Source organism: Plasmodium gallinaceum (genome assembly GCF_900005855.1).
Source record: "Plasmodium gallinaceum strain 8A genome assembly, organelle: plastid:apicoplast".
In the NCBI taxonomy this organism is placed as follows: Eukaryota; Apicomplexa; class Aconoidasida; order Haemosporida; family Plasmodiidae; genus Plasmodium; species Plasmodium gallinaceum.
This window is the reverse complement of record NC_031963.1, coordinates 1-19,205: the sequence shown is the minus strand read 5'-3', so window position 1 is coordinate 19,205 and position 19,205 is coordinate 1. Positions and strand designations below refer to the sequence as shown.

Below are 19,205 nucleotides of genomic sequence, written 5' to 3'. Positions count from 1 at the left end.
ATGATTATTAATAATAATATTAATTTTATAGGATTAAAATTAAATATTTTAAATCCTAAACAAATAATAAAATGGTCTTCATTATTTTATGATAATAAAGTTATTATAGGAGAAGTATTAATACCTAATACTATAAATTTTAATACAGGATTGCCAATTTTAAATGGATTATTTTGTGAGAAAATATTTGATTATATGTATATATGGAATTGTAATTGTAATAATAAAATGTATAATATAAATAATTTTTCATATTTTTTATATTGTTCATATTGTAAAAATAAATTAAAAATTAATATTAATAGAAAATACAAGTTAGGATTTATATTTTTAAATATACCTATTTTACATTTATGGTATTTAACTGGACCTTTAAAAATAGCTTCTTTATTATTAAATAAAAATATTAATTATTTAAAATTTTTAATTTATTATAAATATTTCTTTAATAATATAAAATATAAACAATATTTTAATTATAATAAATTTTTTTTTAATTTTAATTTTTATAAAAAAAAATATAATAATATAATTCAATATTTATTTTCTCATAATATTTTATATAAAAAATTAAAAAAATTAAATTTATTAACAGAATTATTAAATAATAAAGAATTATTATTAATTAATATAAAAAATAAAAATAATATATATAAAAAAATAAACATATTAAATTTATTAATTATTAATAATATAAAACCTAATTGGATTTTTTTAGATTTATTACCCATATTACCTGCTGGATTAAGACCTTATTTTTTTATAAATAATAATACTTATATAATATCTACTATAAATGAAAATTATAGATTAATAATTTTAAAAAATAATAAATTAAAATATTGGTTATATTTACGTAATAATATTTTTTTTATTTTTGAAATTATAGAAAAACGTTTATTACAACAATTAATTGATTATTTATTAAATAATAAATTAATTTTAAAAAATAATAACACATTTTTTAATTTTAATAAAATATTTCAAGGAAAATATAGTACTATTAAATATAATTTATTAGGTAAAAGAGTAGATTTTTCAGGTAGATCTGTTATTACTGTAAGTCCTAATATAATATATGGTAATATTGGATTACCTTATTATATAAGTATAAATTTATATAAACCTTTTTTAATAAATATTTTAAAATATAATATTAAATTAAATATTATATTTAAAAGTTTATTAATAAATAAAAATTTATTTATAATTCAAAAATTTTTAAATAAATTATTACAAAATCAATCTATTATTGTTAATAGAGCTCCTACATTACATAGAATGAATTTACAATCTTTTAAACCTATTTTAACAGAAGGATATTCAATTAAATTTTATCCTTTAGGATGTTCAAGTTTTAATGCAGATTTTGATGGAGATCAAATGTCAATTTTTTTACCATTAATAAAAACATCAAAATTTGAATCTAATTTAAATTTAAATTTTGATAAAAATATAATTTCACCTTCTAATAATAAAAATTTATTTAAAAATTTACAATATTATAAATTAGGAATTAATACATTATTATTTTTAAATTATAATAAATTATTTAATGTTTTTTATTTTAATTCAATTGAAAAAATTTATGAATATTATAATAATAATGTATTATCATTATTTAATATAATTTGGATAAAATATATAAATAATAATAACATATTTTATATATTAACTACAGTTAATAGAATAATTATAAATTTATATATATATATATATTAATAAATATAATTATATTATGTATTTTTATTTTTTAGATAAATATAATTTAAAAATTTTGGAACAAAAATTATTAATATTATTTAAATATAATATAAGTTCTAAAATATTACATGAATTATTATATTTAGGATTTGAATATTGTTTTATATATAATTATTCTTTAAATATTAAAGATTTTTCAAATTTTATATATTTATTAATATTATATAAAAATAAAATTAATTATATATATAATAATAAATATTATGAAATTAATTATAATTATTTAAATATATTTTTTAATAATTATTATTATTTAAAAATTATTAATAAAATGCAAAACATATTAAATAATAATTTATATAAAAAAATTAATCCTATATATTCTAATTTATATTTATTTTTTAATAATAAAATAAAAATAAAATATTCTCAATTACAACAATTAATTGGTTATAAAGGATATATTTCAAATATAAAAGGAATTATTTATGAAAAACCAGTTATTAATAATTTTATAAATGAATTAAATATATATGAATATATATTATCTTGTTACGGATCTAAAAAAGGAATAATTGATACTGCTTTAAAAACTGCAGATTCAGGGTATTTAACTAAGCGTTTAGTTAATATAACTAATAATTTTATAATAAAAGAATTAAATTGTAAATCTCCTTTTTTATTTAAATATTCATGTAATTTAGATATATATGGTAATATAATTTTACCTATTAATATATTAAAATTTAAAATTTTAAAAAATAATATTGTAAATATAAATACTGGAAATTTTATTAATATAAAAAATATTTATATAACTAAATATATATTAAATAAATTATTAAATTTATCATATAATATTTATATTAATTTATATATAAAATCAATATATTTATGTTCAATATTTAATAATATTTGTAATAATTGTTTAAATTATAAACAATTATATAAATATAATTTAGGTCAACATATAGGAGTTATATCTAGTGAAGCAATAAGTGAACCTAGTACTCAAATGGTATTAAGAACGTTTCATGTAAGTTCTATTTTAAATAAGAATTTAAATTATACTATTTTAAATGAATATTTTATTTATAAATTATATTTTTATAAGTTTAATATAAAAAAAATATTTAAATTAGTATATAATTTTAAAAATTTTAATAACAGTAGAAATAATTTAATATTTTTAATTAACAAATTATTAATTAATAATAATTTTAAAAAATTTTATAATATAAAGTATATATTATTAAATCAATTTATTAAATTAAATTTTATTAAAAATTCTATTTCTAAAGATTTTAAATTTAATTTAAATAATATTATAGTAAAAAATTTTAATAATATATTTAAATATTATAATAATAATATAATTCAATTATTAATTAAAAATTTATATAATAAATGGGTAATATATAATATATATACATATTATTTTTATTATAATTATATTAAATTATATCATATTTTTAAAAAGGGAATTATTTATAATGTAAATAAAAATAAAAAATATAATATAATATTTTTTTTAAAAGGTAATATTAATTTTTTTTCATATTATTATTTTATATATAATAATATTTTTTATTCAAATTTTTTATATAGTAGTTAAAATAAAAATGTATAATAATATAAATAATATATTAAATTTAAATATATTGGAAAAAAATTATTTAAATTATATGTATTATTATAAATATTATAATATAAAATATTATAAATATAATAATAATTTATATTATATATTTTTGGATAAATTTTATAATAATATTATAATTTTAAAAAAAATAAAAAAATTATATTTAATTAATGTAAATAAATTATTATTTTTTATAAAAAAAAAAAAATTTTTATTTTTATATGAAATAATTAAATATAATTGGTATAAATATTTATTATTAAATAATAATTATAATTTATTTATTATTTGTAATAATTATATAAAATATTTATATAAGTATAATATAAAATTAAATTTATATATAATAAAAAATTTATATAATATAAATAATAATTTAATACATAATAATATTATTTATAAAAATAATTATAATATATATAATAATCAAGTTAATTATTATCAATATAAATATTTTAATTTATTTATAAATAATAATTTTTATAATAAGATTTATTATAATTATAATAATAATAATATTTTTAATATATATTTAAGTGATATTACAATAGGATTACAATCAATTAACATAATTTTTGAAAATAAAAATATAATAAATAATATATCTTTTATTTCTAATAATATTTTTGTTATTTTTTATATTAGATATTATAATTATTTAAATAATATAATATATATATATAATATATGTAATAAATATAAAATTAAATATTTTAGTTATAAATTAAATTTTTATTCATATATTTTTGAAGATATAAGCTCTATAATATATAGTGGATATTCATTAAATACTGATTTTTATTGTATAAATAAAAATTTAAAATATTATTTCAATTATTTATTAAAAAATATTAATATTTATCAATCTGCTAAAAGTTCATTTATATATATATATAATATTTTATTAGAATCTATTATAAAACAATATAGTTATCAAAATATTTATTTACCTTCAATTTATTTTGAACTTGTAATTAAAAAAATGTTATCATGTATAAAAATAATATCTAATAATTTTAAAATATTTAAATATAATGATATTATACCATTATATTTAATTAATATAATTAATTATTCTTTAAATTTAAATAATATTTATATTTATAAATATGAACCTATTATTTTAGGAATTACTAAATCTATTTTAGCTAATTCAGGATTTTTAACTAATATAAGTTTTCAAAATACATTTAAAATAATAAATTTAAATATTTTAAATAATAAAATAGATTGGTTAATAGATATAAAATCTAAGATTATAATGACTGATTTATTACCTGTAGGTAATGGATGGTATAGATATTTAACATTATAAAAATGTTTATAAATTAAATAATGTTTATTACTTTTAAAAATTTATTAAAATCTAATATTTATATTGGAAATAATTTTCAAAATATTCATTTTAATAATTATAAATTTATTTATAAAATAAAATATAATAATTGTATATTAAATTTTACTTTAATAGCTTTATATTTATATAAATTATATATATATATTTATAATATATTTTTATTAAATCAAAAAATTTTATTTATAAATAATAATAATAATTTAATGTTAAATTTTATTATTAAAATATGTAATTTAACAAATAATTTTTATATTATTAAATGGATACCTGGATTATTAACTAATTGGAGTATTTTTAAAAAAAAAATTATAATTTATATATGGTTATATAAATTACTTAAAAATAAATATTTAATAAATATAATATCTAAAAAATGTTTAATTAAATTAAATATTATTTATAATAAATTAAATAATAAATTTAAAGGAATTAAATATATGTTAAATATACCAAAATATATTTTTTTAACAAATTTTAATAATGATTTAATTTTAAATGAAATTTTAAAATTAAAATTAATTTTAATTAGTTTTATAAATTTAAGTTTAGATTCAAATATTATTAATATTAAAATTTTGGGAAATTATAATAATTATAAATCTTTAAAATTAATATATCAAATAATTTATACATCTATAATACATAGTAAAATTAAAAATATGTAAAAATATTTTTAATTAAATATATATTATGATAATTTATTTTATAATATAATAATATATACCAAAAATTTATTATTTTAATTAGTAATAAATTATATTTATTAGATATTATATATAATAATTTAATATTTTTATAATTATAATTAATTTTATTATATATATAATTATTTGAATTTTTACTTTTAAATATAATATTTAAATATTTAATATATATTTTTTTATTTATATTATATTTTATTATATTTATATTTTTAAATTTTTTTAATAATAAATTTTTTTTTAATTTTGAATATAAATTAAATATCATTTTTTATTAAATAATATTTTATATTAAAAAGAGAAAATGGGATTTGAACCCATGAAATATTTAAATATTTTTTTGATCTCAAATCAAATACAATAAACCACTCTGTCATTTCTCTTATATTATTTTTTATTTTATATAATAAAATTTTTAATAAATTTTTATTTAAAATATAATTATATTTTAAATATTTTAATAATTTATAATACATACAAGAAATAATATTTAATTTAGGATTATAAATACCTAATTTAATAATTTTATAATTTTCTATTAATATAATTTTATATGTTTTATATTTTGTTTTATTTGATTTTGAATATAGAAAAATATTATTAATCATAATTATAATTATTTATTTATATTAAATACAAATAATGGAAATTGAATCCATATCATTAATTTGGAAAATTAATATTTTACCTATTAAACTATATTTGTTAAAAATTTATAATAAATAAATGTCATAATTTAAATTATAATATTTATTTAAATAATAATATAAAATATATTTATTCTTTGAAAAATAAGTTTTATTATAAATTAATATTAAATCACTTATAGATTTATCAAATATTAATTCTAAAATTCTTTTTAAAGGACGAGCACCATATAAAGGATTATATGATAATTTTGTTATAATATATTTAATATTATTATTTATATGTACTAAAATATTTAATTTATTTAAATATAATTTTATTTGCAATTCTTTAATAAATTTATCAAATATTAATAATAAATTATTTATATTTAAAGGGTTAAATATTAATATATTTGTTAATCTATTTAATAATTCAGGTTTAAAAAATTTATTAATACTTAATTTAATATTTTTTTCAATTTCTTTTAAATCTAATTCTGATAAATAATTTTTATTTTTAAAATAAATATCATAATTTTTAGGACATCCTAAATTACTAGTTAATAAAATAATTGTATTAGTAAAATCTATTAATTTACCTGTAGTATCTGTTAATCTTCCTTCATCTAATATTTGTAACATTATATTATATATATCAGGATGAGCTTTTTCTATTTCATCAAATAAAATTATTGAATTAGGTTTTTTAAAAACTTGTTCTGTTAATTGTCCTCCTTCTGAATAACCTATATAACCTGGAGGTGAACCAATTAATCTTGAAATTGAATGTTTTTCCATATATTCACTCATATCAAATCTTATTAATTCTTTTTCTGAACCAAATAATTGTTTAGCTAATATTTTAGCAAGTTCTGTTTTACCTGTACCACTAGGTCCACATAAAATCCAACTACCAATAGGTTTATTTTTTGTTTTTAATCCTATTAAATTTTGTTTAATTGAAGGTAATATTTTATTAAATATATGATTTTGACCATATATATTTTTATGTAAATGAATTTTTAATTGATTAAAATTATAATTAGTTATTTTATTATTTTTAAATAATATAGTTTTTGATATATTTAAATAATCTGATATTGAATTTTTAATATCTTCAATAGATAATTTATTATTATTTATATTATTAATTGTAGAATTATTAGTAAATAAATAATTAAAATTTAGATTATTAAATTTATTATTTATTAAATATTTTTTTGAACATAAATTTTCTAATAATATTAAAGGTGTTATAGGCAAAATAGTATTTTTTATATATATTTTACTTAAATTTATTAATTTATATATTATATAATTATTAATATTTATATTATATTTATATATATATTCATTAATATTATTTTTAATTATTATAAAAGTTTGTAATATTGATAATTCTTTAATTTTTATTTTATAAAATAAATTATCTAAAATTAAATTATATTTAAAATATAAATTATATTTATTTTTATTAATTATAATTATAATATGAATATTATAATTATTTATTTTATTTAATAATAAATTTAAATAATATAATTTATCATTATTATTATTTATATCATCATTATAAAATAATTCTATATTTTTTATGATTAAAATTAATTTATATTTACTATTAAAAAAATATTTAGATAAATTCAATATTTTTAATATTAAATATTGAATATCATAATTAAATATATCATTTAATACCCATATTTCAGTATTTTGTAAATAAACAGGAATAATTTTATTTTGTATATTAATATTTAATATTTGTAAAAATGATAATATATTTTCTTCTATACCTATTATTATAATATGTTTTTTTATTTTTACATTTAATATTTGTAATAATTTTAAATATTGTTTTTTATAAAAATTTAAATTAAATATATATTTTATATTTAAATTATTATAAGCTATTTCATTTAATTTGTATTTTATAATATTAGGAAATATATTTTTATTTATGAAATTATAATTTAAATTTTTAAAATTTATATTTAAATATTTAAATAAGTAATTTATATCATTATTGTTTTCATCTAATAATAATAATAATAAATTAAAAGAATTTATTTTAAAATTAAATTTATTTAATTTTATTATTATATTAATTGTATTATTAGAAAATATTATATTAGTAATATTTTTATTTGTATATTTATATTTATTTAATAAAGATTTAATTAATTTTTCATTTATTAAATTTATATTTATATTTAATAATTTAGTACATATATTATTTGTTAATAATAAACTTAACATTAAATGAATAGGCATTATAAAATAATTATTATATTTTAATGCTAAATATTCTGCTTTAATAAAAATTATTATTAATTCTTTAGTATTATAAATTTTATTTAAAATCATGAGTTTTTTTATATGTAATTTTTTATATTATTATATATTATATTTAATAATTGATATATATTATAAAATAATAATTGATTTTTTTTATATAATAATATTTTATATATTAATATAATTTTATTTATAATTTTTAAAAATTTTTTATATAAATTAAATATTGTATAATTATATATAATTTTAAATGTTTTATTTGAATATATATATATTATAAATATATTTATATTATAATTATTTAAATATTCTGTAATTAATTTATTTAAAAAATTTATATTTATATTATATAATTTAAATTTTAAATTTAAAATAGGATTTAAATTTGTCTTTATATTTTTTATTAAAAATTTACATTTATATATAATAGCCATCTTTATAATTTTCTATAATATTTAATATTATATACATGTCTTAAAGGATTTGAACCTTTATTTATAAATTTTGGAGATTTATATTTTAACATTAAATTAAAGACATAATTTGAATTATTTATATGAATAAAGAGAATTAAACTCTTATAACAATTTTGGTAAAATTGTATTTTATCATTAAATTATATTCATATAATTTTATTTAGAATAATAGGATTTGAACCTATATTAATGAAATCAAAATTCATTACCTTAACCATTTGGTTATATTCTATTATTATAAAATAATAAGTCATTATAGCTCAATGGTAGAGCAATGGATTGAAGATCCATGTGTTATCAGTTCAAATCTGATTTTTGACATAAATTTAATAATAAAATTATAAATAAAAAATTTATTAAATATTTATATTTATTGTATATTATTTTATTATATATATTTTTTTTATTTATTAATAAAAATATTAAAATAATTATATATATCCAAATAAATAAACGATAATAAAATATATTAAAATGTTTTATAATTCTAAATATTTTTTTTATTAAAATTTTATTTAATAAATTATTATTATATTTTATCATTATATATTTTATTATTAATTAATAATATTTGTTATAATACCTGCACCTATAGTTTTACCTCCTTCTCTAATAGAAAATTTCATATTTAAAGTTAATACTATATAATGTTTTAATTCAATATATAATGTTAATTTATCTCCAGGTATAGCAATTTTTTGATTAATATTATTAGAATATATATTTTTTATTTCTCCTGTAACATCTACTGTACGAATAAAAAATTGAGGTTTATATCCAATTCCAAAAGGTTTATGACGTCCTCCTTCTTCTTGTGTTAAAATATAAGTTTCAGATATAAAAAATTTTGATACTTTTAATTTATTAGGTTTTGATAAAATCATACCTCTTTTTATTTCTTTTTTTTGAATATTTCTTAATAAAATACCTACATTATCTCCAGATTGAGCTTGATTTAATTGTTTTTTGAACATTTCTAAACCTATAACTGTAGTTATAATAGAAGATTTTTCAAATTTTAAAATTTCAATTTCTTCATTTAAATTAATACATCCTTGTTCAATTTTACCTGTAACAACAGTACCTCTTCCTGTAATTGAAAATATATCTTCTATAGGCATTAAAAAATCATCATTAATTTTTCTAGTAGATATTTTAATATTATCTATTTCATTAATTAAATTAATTAATTTTTGTATCCATATATTAGATTTTATTAATTCATAATTTTTATTTTTTTGTATAATATTTATTACATTTAATGCAGATCCAGTTAATATTTTAATATAATTTAAATCAAAATTATATTTAATTAATAATTCATTAATTTCTAATTTTATAAAATCAATTAATTCTATATCATCACATAAATCTTCTTTATTTAAAAAAATAATAATATCTTTAATTCCTATTTGTTTTATCAATAATAAATGTTCATATGTTTGAGGCATTATACCATCTATTATAGAAATTACTAAAATAGCAATATCCATTTGTGTAGCTCCTATTATCATATTTTTAATATAATCAGCATGTCCTGGACAATCTATATGAGCACAATGTTTTGTAAAAGTTTCATATTCTATATGTGTTGTATTAATTGTAATTCCTCTTATTTTTTCTTCAGGAGCAGAATCTATATCAGAATAATTATATTTTTTTGATAACCCTTGTATATTTAATAAATAAGATATTGCAGTAGTTAATGTTGTTTTTCCATGATCTACATGACCTATAGTACCTAAATTTATATGTTGTTTATTTCTTAAAAATAATTTATTATTCATATGTATTTTTTATTAATAATATATATAAAATAAATAATAATATAATCCTTTTTAAATAATTTTAGATTTATTTAATAAATATATATATACTCTATTAGATATAAATTGTTTTATTAAATTTAATTTCATTTTATATAAATCACCTTCTTTATTATAACTTAAAATTATATATTTACAAATAATTTTATATAACATAATATTTTTATTCTTTATAATTTTAATAAATAATTTATATACATTAAATATAGATTGTTCATATGATATTATAATAGGTATATAATATTTAATAGTATTTATTTTTATTTTTAAAAAAGAAAATGGTAATAATAAATTTTTTATAGCTTTATTAAAAATAAATATACCAGATTTTTTAGTTATTTTTTTTAATAAATATAATATATATATTAATAATTTAATACTTTTATTTATATTTCCTTTTTTTAAATATATTTTTACAAAATATTTAAATATAATCATAATATAATTTATATTTTTTTTGTACCATATTTAGATCTTGAAGTTTTTCTATTTATAACCCCTATAGAATCTAAAGAACCTCTAATTATTTTATATTTAATACCTGGTAAATCTTTAACTCTACCTCCTTTAATTAATACAAAATTATGTTCTTGTATTGATTTTCCTTCACCCGGAATATAAGCTAATAATTCCTTATTATTTGATAATTTTATTTTTGCTACTTTTCTTAATGCAGAATTAGGTTTTTTAGGAGTTTTAATTAATATTTTTAATACTATACCTTTTTTTTGTGGACATTTATTTAATAAATAATTATTATTTTTTTTTTTATTCTTAAAATTTAATTTTTTTTTATTATATAATAATTTATTAATTGAAATCATTTTATTTTTAATTTAATATTTTTTTTTAGAAAATTTACATCCATTATAAGGGATAGAAGTTATATCAAATAATTTATAAATATTTAATTTTTTATTTTTATATTTTGTATTTAATAATAATTTTAATATATGTATTCTATAAAAATTAATTCCATTAAAAATTAAATTAATATTTAATAAATTTTTATTAATTAAATATTTTATTATATTTATAATTAAAATATTATTTGCTAATATAGTATTTTTCAATCTATTTTTAAATTGTTTAAAATGACCACAAGATATATTTTTTAAATTTTTAATATAAATATATGTATTTTTATATTTTTTATATTTAGAAATAGTTACTAATGTATTTTTTAATTTTAATTTAAAATATATAAATATTATATAATTATTATTTAAAATTATCATTGAGTTTGTTTATGTTTTTTATTTATACAAATAATATGTAATTTTTTAAAACGTTTAATTAATTTACACTTATTACATATTTTTTTTATAGAAGAACGTTTTTTCATTTTTTTATATTAAATTTTTTTATTTTATTAATAATTATATTATTTTTTTTTATTTTTAAAATTTTATGTAAATATATATTTAATCTATATAAACTTAATTTAATTTTTATTTTATTATTATAAATATTAAAAATATTTACATTATTTACACTTAATAATAAATTAATTTTATATAAATTTAATCCATATATATATTTTAATATATATATATATAAATTTTTATTTAATAAATATAATATCATATTTTTTTAAAAATTATTAAATAATACTAATAATAATTTATTTAATAAATTATATTTATTATTTATAATATTATAATATATAATAACTTTACAATTTAAATACCCTAAACATTCAAATAAATATTTAAATAATAAAAATTTTATATTTAAATCATTATAAATATTAAATTTTAACTTAATAAATAATTTATTAGAATTAAAATATATACATTTTAACTTATATACATTTAATAAAGAATATTTAAAATAATATATATTATTTAAACCATTAATTTTAGCTAATAAAATAGCTTTATTTATATTATAACTCTTACCTATTCCTATACCAATCCACCCACGTTTATTACCTATTAATAATAAAACTTTATATCTTTTAATTCTTCCTTTTTTTATAGTATATGAAACTTTTTTTATTTCAATAATTTTTTCTATAATATTATTATATATAATTTTATAATTATTCTTAATAACAATATTATTATATTTATAAATATAAAAATAAATATAATTATAATTATTATAATAAATAATATTATTATTATATAATTTATTTATAATATAATATAATTTTAAATATAAAATTATTATATAATATATTTTATATATATACTTTACATCATATTTAAATTTATTACTAAATAAAATAAATAAACTTCTTAATAAAATTAAAACATAATATAATATATAAAAATTATTTAATTTAATATTATTAATATTCATAATAAATATTCTTTTTTATTTTATTACTCTAATACCTAATTCTTTATATTTATTTATATATTGAAATGAATTTATTAATTTACCTAAAGAATTTAATATTAATAAATTATTACTATATAAATATATAATATTTTTAAATAAATTTAATTTATAAAATATTACATTAGGTAATTTTATAATTATTTTATGACTATATTTTAATTGAAATATTAATAAATTATAATTTTTAATACAATAAAATTTATAATTAATTCCTATAATATTTAATATCAATTTATATAAATTATTATTAATATTTAAAAATATATGTTCATACATTTTATATAATATGAAGTATATTTTATTAATATTATTAAAATATATATATATATTATTTATAATATATATATATTTTATTATTTCACTATTTTTATTATTAACTATAATATATATATAATCAAAATTTTTAAAATCAAAAATTAAATATATATTATTATTATAAATATAATTTAAAAAAATATATTTATTATTAAACATTATTATTTAAAAAATACAAAATATTAAAATACCCCCACTTTTATACTTTAAAGATAATAAATGTGTAATAAATTTATATTTAAAAGAATATAAAATTAATAATCCTTTAAAATATCTATAAAATTTTATAAAATTTATTAATTTGTTATAATTAATATAAAATATTTGATTATATTTTATATATATTTTAAAATAATTTATCTTTTTATTTTTATTTAAAATAATAAAAATAAAATATTTACTATCAATTTTAAAAATATAAAATTTTAATACATAATTATAATTATATAACAAAATTATAATACTATATATAATTTTACTAAATTTATAAAAAATAAATTTTTTTTTTAATTTTAAATTATATTTAAATTGATTTAAAAACTTTACAATCATTACTTAAATATATTTTATTTTTAATTTTTTTATATTAATATTTTTATTATATTTTATATATTTCAATATATAATTATTACTTTTAGTACCTACTGAAATTAAATTATTATTTAAAATTATAACAGCATTTTTATTAAATTTTATAGAATAATATATTTTTAAATTTAAAAATAATTTTTGTTGAACTAAAATACCTTTACATTTATCTGATTTTTTATATAAATTATTATTATATAATTTATACACAACACCTATAATTATATCTCCATATTTAGGTTTTTTACATTTATTTAACACATTAATATATTTAAATTTAAAAATTCCACTATTATCTATTACATCTAATAAACTATTTAAATATATCATAATATTTTAACTACTTTAAAATTACAATATTTACTTTTTTTATAATATTTAAATAATATATAATCATTTTTAACAATTTCATTTCTATTATCATAAACTGTAATAAATTTATTTATTAATTTTAATTTTTTATATTTAATATTATATCTATAAAAAGAAATACAAATCAATTTAATATTTTTATTTAAAATTTTTAATACATACCCTATTTTTATATTCATAAAATTTTATAAATTTTTTTTTATAAATTGTAATTTAAAAGGCAATTTATATGATAATATTTTAGTTATCATAAAAATTTCTTTTAATGAAATTTTACTTATTTCAAATAATAACTTATATTTTTTTACAATACCAACATATAACTCTATAGATCCCTTACCAGCACCCATTCTAGTTTTTAAAGATTTTTTAGTCAATGATTTATTACACTTTATACATATATTATATTTACCTATTTTTTTTATAAATTTATTTATTATAAATTTAGAAGTATCTAATTGATTTTTAGTAATAAAACCAGAATTTAAAGAAATTATACCCCAATATAAATTTAAAAATTTTAAATTAAAAATACCTTTTATTTTTCCTTTTTGAATTTTATTATTAAATAATATATTCATAATAATTTATATTTTAATTATTTAACCATATTTTTATACTTAAAATACCTTGTTTAGTATTTATAATATTATTTAAATATTTAATATTATTATTTAAAATATTTAAAGATATTATTCCATAAATGTAAATTTCTGTTTTAGTTTTTAAATTATTTTTAAACCTACCTGAAACTTTTATTTTTAACCCTTTAATATTATTATTATATTTTAAAAAATTATTATATATAAAATCAAATATTAATTTTAAAGATTTATATTTAATATAATATTTTTTTACATAAAACATTATTACATTAATATTATTATAATAATTATTAATATATTTAATTTTTAAATAACATATAAAATTATAAATATTATAATAATAATAATTAAAATAATTAAATAATATAAAAATATATTTTAAATTTATATAATTAAATAACAAAAATATTACTATAAATTTATTAATATAAAAATATATATTAATATTAATATAATAATTATATTTATAATCAAATACTCTATATAAATTATAATATAAAAAATATATTAATAATATATTAATTAAATAATATTTATTTTTATTAATATTAATATAAAAATTATTCAAATAATTTTTATAAATATTACTTCTAAATATCAAAGGATGAACTTTTTGTCCCATATTAATCTAAAATTAATTCTTTAATATTATTTTTTATAAATTTAGTATAAATAAAATTACCTATTTTTTTATATAACTTATATTTATTTATATAAATAGGTATAAATTTACATCCATTATATACTTTTAAATATATATTTAATAATTTTTTATAAATATATATATTTTTATTATATATTTTTAAAATAATATTTTTATTATTATTTTTATTTAAATTTTTAAATATATATTTATTATTTAATGATATTTTTAACCAATATAATTTAATCATATTTATTATTTTTTAGTTTTATATCCTTTTGAATGTAATCCTTTCTTAGAACAAGGATATTTACGTCCTATACTTGTTTTACCTTTTCCTCCTCCATGAGGATGATCACATACATTCATAGCTTTACCTCTAACATGTGACTTTTTATTATAATAAATATTATATCCAGCATTTTTTATTTTATATTTATTATAAAAAATATTACTATTAATTCCAATATAACAAAAACATGTATTAAGTATATATTTATATTGTTTAGAAGGTAGTTTAATATATACAAAATTTTTATAAAAAGTTAATATTTGAGCAAAAGTACCAGCAGATCTAGCAAAAATACCACCTTTATTATTTATAGAAATATTATATATATAAGTACCCAATTTACAATATTTTAATTGCAAATAACTTCCTTGTTTTATATTATTTATATTTGTTATATAATATATCGAATTTAATATATAATTATATTGTAAAATAATATATTTTTGTAAATGATTTAACATTAATGATAAATATAAAATACATCCTATATAATTATTTCTAAAATAATTCTTTAATTTTTTAAATAAAATTATTTTATAATTAAATTTAATATTATAATTATCATACCAAAAATCTATTAATTTATAATTATATTTTAATTTACCCCCTCCTTTATTTTTTATAGTTATATATCCTTTATTATTTTTTCCAAAATTTTTTAAATATTTATAAATATTATATTTTTTTAATTTTAAAATCATTTTTATCTAAAAGAAATATAATATTTTTTAAAAACTTTATTATTATTAATATTATTTATTTTTATAAATTTTTTATTAAATATATATTTTAAAATATATTTAATATCTAATTTTGTTAAATATTTATTTGTATAAATTATTATAAATTTATTAATAAAATTTACTTTATAAAATATATTATTTAAATATAAATTTAAAATAATTTCTTTCATAACATAATTATAATATAATTATATTTTATTAAATTTAATATAATATTACTATTAAAATTTAAAATTTGATTTAAATATATTATTAAATATCTATTTAAAATACCATTAAAATATATAATTTTATTAATTAAAAAATTTAAATTAAATACATTATTACTATAATAATTATACATATAATTTAAAAATTTTATCAAATCTTCTAATTTAATTATAATTATATTACTACGTTTATTTAATAATAAATATAAAAAAACTAATTTATATTTTAAATTATTATATTTAATAATTTTTTTAGTATAAAAAGGTCCAAAATTACAAGAACCTTGTTTACATATAGGTGATTTAAAATTTCTTAATCTAGATTTACCTAATCCTTTTTGAATTCTAATTTTTTTATTACTAAAATTTATTAAACTTTTATTTTTTGTATGTTTATATCTATTTTTATCATACAAAAAATAATATTTTAATATATAAACTAATAATTTACATGTTTTAATATAATTATTTAAATATAATTTTATAAAAAAATTATATTTATATTTAAAAATTATATTAAATATATTATTATTTATATTTAACATAATTATATTCATTTTTAATATTTATAAATACTATATTTAATAATTTTATTTCAGAAAAAAAGGATTTGAACCTATATTCTTCTATTTCCAAAATAGATATGTTACCATTACACTATATTCTGAATATAAAATTTATATATACTTTTAAGGAAAATCGAATTCCTATTTTCTTCTTGAAAAAAAGATGTCTTACCATTAAACGATAAAAGTATTTATGAATTACCTGAGATTTGAACTCAGAACCATTCGATTAAAAGTCGAGTACTCTACCAATTAAGCTAGTAATTCTAAAATAAACGAATTTAACGAGACTTGAACTCGTATTCTTTATTATGACAAAATAATATTTTTACCATTTAAACTATAAATTCTACTTAGAGAAAAAGGGATTCGAACCCTTGATATATAATTATTATATATAATAAATTAGCAATTTATAACTATAAACCACTCAGTCATTTCTCTATTATAATTAATATAAGTTAAATCAGATTTGAACTGATGTAGATATATAATCAATGGATTTACAGTCCATTCCTTTTAACCACTCAGGCATTAACTTTAATTTTTTAATTAAAATTATTTATGCATTTAAGTAGATTCGAACTACTGACGATCAATATATGAAAATGAATTATGAGTCCATTGCTTTCGACCTCTTAGCTATAAATGCTTTAATTTTAGAGATAAAGGGATTTGAACCCTTATAACTAAAAAAGTTAATGGATTTTCTTATTTAAATTTAGACTTTTTCTATATTTATATAAATATTATTAAGTCGTTTGAATATATTTTTTATATATTACAGAATTTATATGTATTTTATTTAATATTTTCTTATATAATATTATTATAATTAAATTTTATTAACTCATTATTATATATTAATAAAAAATATATATAAAGTCCATTGTGTATACCAAATTTCACCATATCTCTAAAATGATATTCAGATTTGAACTGAAATACAATAATTTGCAATTATTAACTTTACCTAATTAAGTTATATCATTAAATAATAAGATAAATAATGAGATTTGAACTCATATTTAAGAAACCACAATTCTTAACCTTAACCATTAGGTTATATTTATCATTAAAATTTTTAAATATAAAAAAAATTATTATATATATATAATATGTTATTTAATAAAATATTATTAACTATTTTAATTTTTAAATTATATATACATAATATAAAATTTTCATTATAACTATAAATTTTTATAAAATTATATTTATATAATTTAAATATATATAAATATATATTATATTTATAAATTAAATTTTTCAATATAATATATTTAATCTTACTATTAAAAAATATAATATCATTATTTTTTATATTTATATTATAATATTTAATATTAATATTATTTATATATATATTTTGAGATTTTATATAATATCTTGACTGTAATATTGTTTTAAAACATCCTATATTTACTAAAAATACATCTAATCTAGATTCTAATATATTTAATAATTTAAAATATATAACATATTTATAATTTTTTCTTATTTTGTTTATATAATATAAATATTGTTTATATGTTATACAATAATTATAACATATATATCTAATAAATTTTAATTTTAAATTATAATAAGTTTTATTATATAATATTTTATTATTATATAATTTATAATTATATTTACTTGAAAAATATAACAAAAAAGGTATATTTAATTTTTTTAATACTTTTATTTTAGAAATTAAAAATTTTATCATAATAATTATATACAATAAATAATACAAGCTAATGGTGAGATTTGAACTCATAATCTACTGATTACAAATCAGTTGCTTTACCAATTAAGCTACTTTAGCAAATAAATAAACCATAATTAAATATTCAACTTATTAGGGATTATATACTAAATATATTACTATAAATACATATTAATCCTATA

The 19,205-nt window shown here is 11.0% G+C and overlaps 27 protein-coding genes and 15 non-coding genes across 42 annotated transcripts; 5 read left to right on the top strand and 37 right to left on the bottom strand. All coding sequences in view use genetic code 11, as the record gives it.

Annotated features, from left to right (window-relative positions):
* On the top strand, positions 1-1,722 carry rpoC (RNA polymerase beta subunit, putative). The gene has a single exon. It carries the CDS (start codon positions 1-3, stop codon positions 1,720-1,722), a length of 1,722 nt encoding a protein of 573 aa, YP_009325479.1.
* A 16-nt stretch (positions 1,723-1,738) lies between these two features.
* On the top strand, positions 1,739-3,319 carry rpoD (RNA polymerase sigma factor RpoD, putative). Its single transcript has one exon. The coding sequence runs from the start codon at positions 1,739-1,741 to the stop codon at positions 3,317-3,319; it is 1,581 nt and encodes a 526-aa protein (YP_009325478.1).
* A 7-nt stretch (positions 3,320-3,326) lies between these two features.
* On the top strand, positions 3,327-4,661 carry PGAL8A_API04000 (hypothetical protein). The gene has a single exon. It carries the CDS (start codon positions 3,327-3,329, stop codon positions 4,659-4,661), a length of 1,335 nt encoding a protein of 444 aa, YP_009325477.1.
* Positions 4,662-4,681: 20 nt separating this feature from the next.
* Positions 4,682-5,368, top strand: RPS2 (apicoplast ribosomal protein S2, putative). The gene has a single exon. The coding sequence runs from the start codon at positions 4,682-4,684 to the stop codon at positions 5,366-5,368; it is 687 nt and encodes a 228-aa protein (YP_009325476.1).
* ORF105 (hypothetical protein) lies at positions 5,355-5,672 on the bottom strand. Its single transcript has one exon. The coding sequence runs from the start codon at positions 5,670-5,672 to the stop codon at positions 5,355-5,357; it is 318 nt and encodes a 105-aa protein (YP_009325475.1).
* On the bottom strand, positions 5,662-6,012 carry ORF79 (hypothetical protein). Its single transcript has one exon. It carries the CDS (start codon positions 6,010-6,012, stop codon positions 5,662-5,664), a length of 351 nt encoding a protein of 116 aa, YP_009325474.1.
* Positions 6,013-6,038: 26 nt separating this feature from the next.
* Positions 6,039-6,110, bottom strand: PGAL8A_API03600. Its single transcript has one exon. It is a non-coding gene; the product is annotated as a tRNA-Gly (tRNA).
* Positions 6,111-6,117: 7 nt separating this feature from the next.
* On the bottom strand, positions 6,118-8,397 carry CLP (molecular chaperone, putative). Its single transcript has one exon. It carries the CDS (start codon positions 8,395-8,397, stop codon positions 6,118-6,120), a length of 2,280 nt encoding a protein of 759 aa, YP_009325473.1.
* Positions 8,398-8,405: 8 nt separating this feature from the next.
* On the bottom strand, positions 8,406-8,762 carry ORF129 (probable protein, unknown function). The gene has a single exon. It carries the CDS (start codon positions 8,760-8,762, stop codon positions 8,406-8,408), a length of 357 nt encoding a protein of 118 aa, YP_009325472.1.
* A 34-nt stretch (positions 8,763-8,796) lies between these two features.
* On the bottom strand, positions 8,797-8,868 carry PGAL8A_API03300. The gene has a single exon. It is a non-coding gene; the product is annotated as a tRNA-Trp (tRNA).
* A 15-nt stretch (positions 8,869-8,883) lies between these two features.
* On the bottom strand, positions 8,884-8,954 carry PGAL8A_API03200. Its single transcript has one exon. It is a non-coding gene; the product is annotated as a tRNA-Gly (tRNA).
* A 10-nt stretch (positions 8,955-8,964) lies between these two features.
* On the bottom strand, positions 8,965-9,036 carry PGAL8A_API03100. The gene has a single exon. It is a non-coding gene; the product is annotated as a tRNA-Gln (tRNA).
* Positions 9,037-9,053: 17 nt separating this feature from the next.
* On the top strand, positions 9,054-9,125 carry PGAL8A_API03000. The gene has a single exon. It is a non-coding gene; the product is annotated as a tRNA-Phe (tRNA).
* Positions 9,102-9,347, bottom strand: ORF78 (probable protein, unknown function). The gene has a single exon. The coding sequence runs from the start codon at positions 9,345-9,347 to the stop codon at positions 9,102-9,104; it is 246 nt and encodes an 81-aa protein (YP_009325471.1).
* Positions 9,348-9,361: 14 nt separating this feature from the next.
* On the bottom strand, positions 9,362-10,591 carry TUFA (elongation factor Tu, putative). Its single transcript has one exon. It carries the CDS (start codon positions 10,589-10,591, stop codon positions 9,362-9,364), a length of 1,230 nt encoding a protein of 409 aa, YP_009325470.1.
* A 51-nt stretch (positions 10,592-10,642) lies between these two features.
* Positions 10,643-11,068, bottom strand: RPS7 (apicoplast ribosomal protein S7, putative). The gene has a single exon. It carries the CDS (start codon positions 11,066-11,068, stop codon positions 10,643-10,645), a length of 426 nt encoding a protein of 141 aa, YP_009325469.1.
* Positions 11,069-11,076: 8 nt separating this feature from the next.
* RPS12 (apicoplast ribosomal protein S12, putative) lies at positions 11,077-11,454 on the bottom strand. The gene has a single exon. It carries the CDS (start codon positions 11,452-11,454, stop codon positions 11,077-11,079), a length of 378 nt encoding a protein of 125 aa, YP_009325468.1.
* A 12-nt stretch (positions 11,455-11,466) lies between these two features.
* On the bottom strand, positions 11,467-11,868 carry RPS11 (apicoplast ribosomal protein S11, putative). The gene has a single exon. It carries the CDS (start codon positions 11,866-11,868, stop codon positions 11,467-11,469), a length of 402 nt encoding a protein of 133 aa, YP_009325467.1.
* RPL36 (apicoplast ribosomal protein L36, putative) lies at positions 11,865-11,975 on the bottom strand. Its single transcript has one exon. It carries the CDS (start codon positions 11,973-11,975, stop codon positions 11,865-11,867), a length of 111 nt encoding a protein of 36 aa, YP_009325466.1.
* Positions 11,972-12,217, bottom strand: ORF91 (hypothetical protein). Its single transcript has one exon. The coding sequence runs from the start codon at positions 12,215-12,217 to the stop codon at positions 11,972-11,974; it is 246 nt and encodes an 81-aa protein (YP_009325465.1).
* A 6-nt stretch (positions 12,218-12,223) lies between these two features.
* On the bottom strand, positions 12,224-12,937 carry RPS5 (apicoplast ribosomal protein S5, putative). Its single transcript has one exon. It carries the CDS (start codon positions 12,935-12,937, stop codon positions 12,224-12,226), a length of 714 nt encoding a protein of 237 aa, YP_009325464.1.
* A 15-nt stretch (positions 12,938-12,952) lies between these two features.
* RPL6 (apicoplast ribosomal protein L6, putative) lies at positions 12,953-13,453 on the bottom strand. The gene has a single exon. It carries the CDS (start codon positions 13,451-13,453, stop codon positions 12,953-12,955), a length of 501 nt encoding a protein of 166 aa, YP_009325463.1.
* A 6-nt stretch (positions 13,454-13,459) lies between these two features.
* RPS8 (apicoplast ribosomal protein S8, putative) lies at positions 13,460-13,846 on the bottom strand. Its single transcript has one exon. It carries the CDS (start codon positions 13,844-13,846, stop codon positions 13,460-13,462), a length of 387 nt encoding a protein of 128 aa, YP_009325462.1.
* Positions 13,847-13,849: 3 nt separating this feature from the next.
* On the bottom strand, positions 13,850-14,212 carry RPL14 (apicoplast ribosomal protein L14, putative). Its single transcript has one exon. It carries the CDS (start codon positions 14,210-14,212, stop codon positions 13,850-13,852), a length of 363 nt encoding a protein of 120 aa, YP_009325461.1.
* On the bottom strand, positions 14,209-14,433 carry RPS17 (apicoplast ribosomal protein S17, putative). The gene has a single exon. It carries the CDS (start codon positions 14,431-14,433, stop codon positions 14,209-14,211), a length of 225 nt encoding a protein of 74 aa, YP_009325460.1.
* A 6-nt stretch (positions 14,434-14,439) lies between these two features.
* Positions 14,440-14,835, bottom strand: RPL16 (apicoplast ribosomal protein L16, putative). Its single transcript has one exon. The coding sequence runs from the start codon at positions 14,833-14,835 to the stop codon at positions 14,440-14,442; it is 396 nt and encodes a 131-aa protein (YP_009325459.1).
* A 13-nt stretch (positions 14,836-14,848) lies between these two features.
* Positions 14,849-15,481, bottom strand: RPS3 (ribosomal protein S3, putative). Its single transcript has one exon. The coding sequence runs from the start codon at positions 15,479-15,481 to the stop codon at positions 14,849-14,851; it is 633 nt and encodes a 210-aa protein (YP_009325458.1).
* Position 15,482: 1 nt separating this feature from the next.
* RPS19 (apicoplast ribosomal protein S19, putative) lies at positions 15,483-15,752 on the bottom strand. Its single transcript has one exon. It carries the CDS (start codon positions 15,750-15,752, stop codon positions 15,483-15,485), a length of 270 nt encoding a protein of 89 aa, YP_009325457.1.
* Positions 15,753-15,757: 5 nt separating this feature from the next.
* Positions 15,758-16,495, bottom strand: RPL2 (apicoplast ribosomal protein L2, putative). Its single transcript has one exon. The coding sequence runs from the start codon at positions 16,493-16,495 to the stop codon at positions 15,758-15,760; it is 738 nt and encodes a 245-aa protein (YP_009325456.1).
* Positions 16,496-16,497: 2 nt separating this feature from the next.
* Positions 16,498-16,707, bottom strand: RPL23 (ribosomal protein L23, putative). Its single transcript has one exon. It carries the CDS (start codon positions 16,705-16,707, stop codon positions 16,498-16,500), a length of 210 nt encoding a protein of 69 aa, YP_009325455.1.
* Positions 16,704-17,303, bottom strand: RPL4 (apicoplast ribosomal protein L4, putative). Its single transcript has one exon. It carries the CDS (start codon positions 17,301-17,303, stop codon positions 16,704-16,706), a length of 600 nt encoding a protein of 199 aa, YP_009325454.1.
* A 38-nt stretch (positions 17,304-17,341) lies between these two features.
* PGAL8A_API01100 lies at positions 17,342-17,413 on the bottom strand. Its single transcript has one exon. It is a non-coding gene; the product is annotated as a tRNA-Pro (tRNA).
* A 17-nt stretch (positions 17,414-17,430) lies between these two features.
* On the bottom strand, positions 17,431-17,501 carry PGAL8A_API01000. Its single transcript has one exon. It is a non-coding gene; the product is annotated as a tRNA-Glu (tRNA).
* A 5-nt stretch (positions 17,502-17,506) lies between these two features.
* Positions 17,507-17,579, bottom strand: PGAL8A_API00900. Its single transcript has one exon. It is a non-coding gene; the product is annotated as a tRNA-Lys (tRNA).
* A 9-nt stretch (positions 17,580-17,588) lies between these two features.
* PGAL8A_API00800 lies at positions 17,589-17,662 on the bottom strand. The gene has a single exon. It is a non-coding gene; the product is annotated as a tRNA-Asp (tRNA).
* A 4-nt stretch (positions 17,663-17,666) lies between these two features.
* Positions 17,667-17,756, bottom strand: PGAL8A_API00700. Its single transcript has one exon. It is a non-coding gene; the product is annotated as a tRNA-Ser (tRNA).
* A 13-nt stretch (positions 17,757-17,769) lies between these two features.
* Positions 17,770-17,853, bottom strand: PGAL8A_API00600. Its single transcript has one exon. It is a non-coding gene; the product is annotated as a tRNA-Tyr (tRNA).
* A 24-nt stretch (positions 17,854-17,877) lies between these two features.
* On the bottom strand, positions 17,878-17,964 carry PGAL8A_API00500. Its single transcript has one exon. It is a non-coding gene; the product is annotated as a tRNA-Met (tRNA).
* A 267-nt stretch (positions 17,965-18,231) lies between these two features.
* On the bottom strand, positions 18,232-18,304 carry PGAL8A_API00400. Its single transcript has one exon. It is a non-coding gene; the product is annotated as a tRNA-Cys (tRNA).
* Positions 18,305-18,313: 9 nt separating this feature from the next.
* On the bottom strand, positions 18,314-18,385 carry PGAL8A_API00300. The gene has a single exon. It is a non-coding gene; the product is annotated as a tRNA-His (tRNA).
* An 11-nt stretch (positions 18,386-18,396) lies between these two features.
* RPS4 (apicoplast ribosomal protein S4, putative) lies at positions 18,397-19,023 on the bottom strand. The gene has a single exon. It carries the CDS (start codon positions 19,021-19,023, stop codon positions 18,397-18,399), a length of 627 nt encoding a protein of 208 aa, YP_009325453.1.
* Positions 19,024-19,049: 26 nt separating this feature from the next.
* On the bottom strand, positions 19,050-19,122 carry PGAL8A_API00100. The gene has a single exon. It is a non-coding gene; the product is annotated as a tRNA-Thr (tRNA).
* Positions 19,123-19,205: the final 83 nt, after the last annotated feature.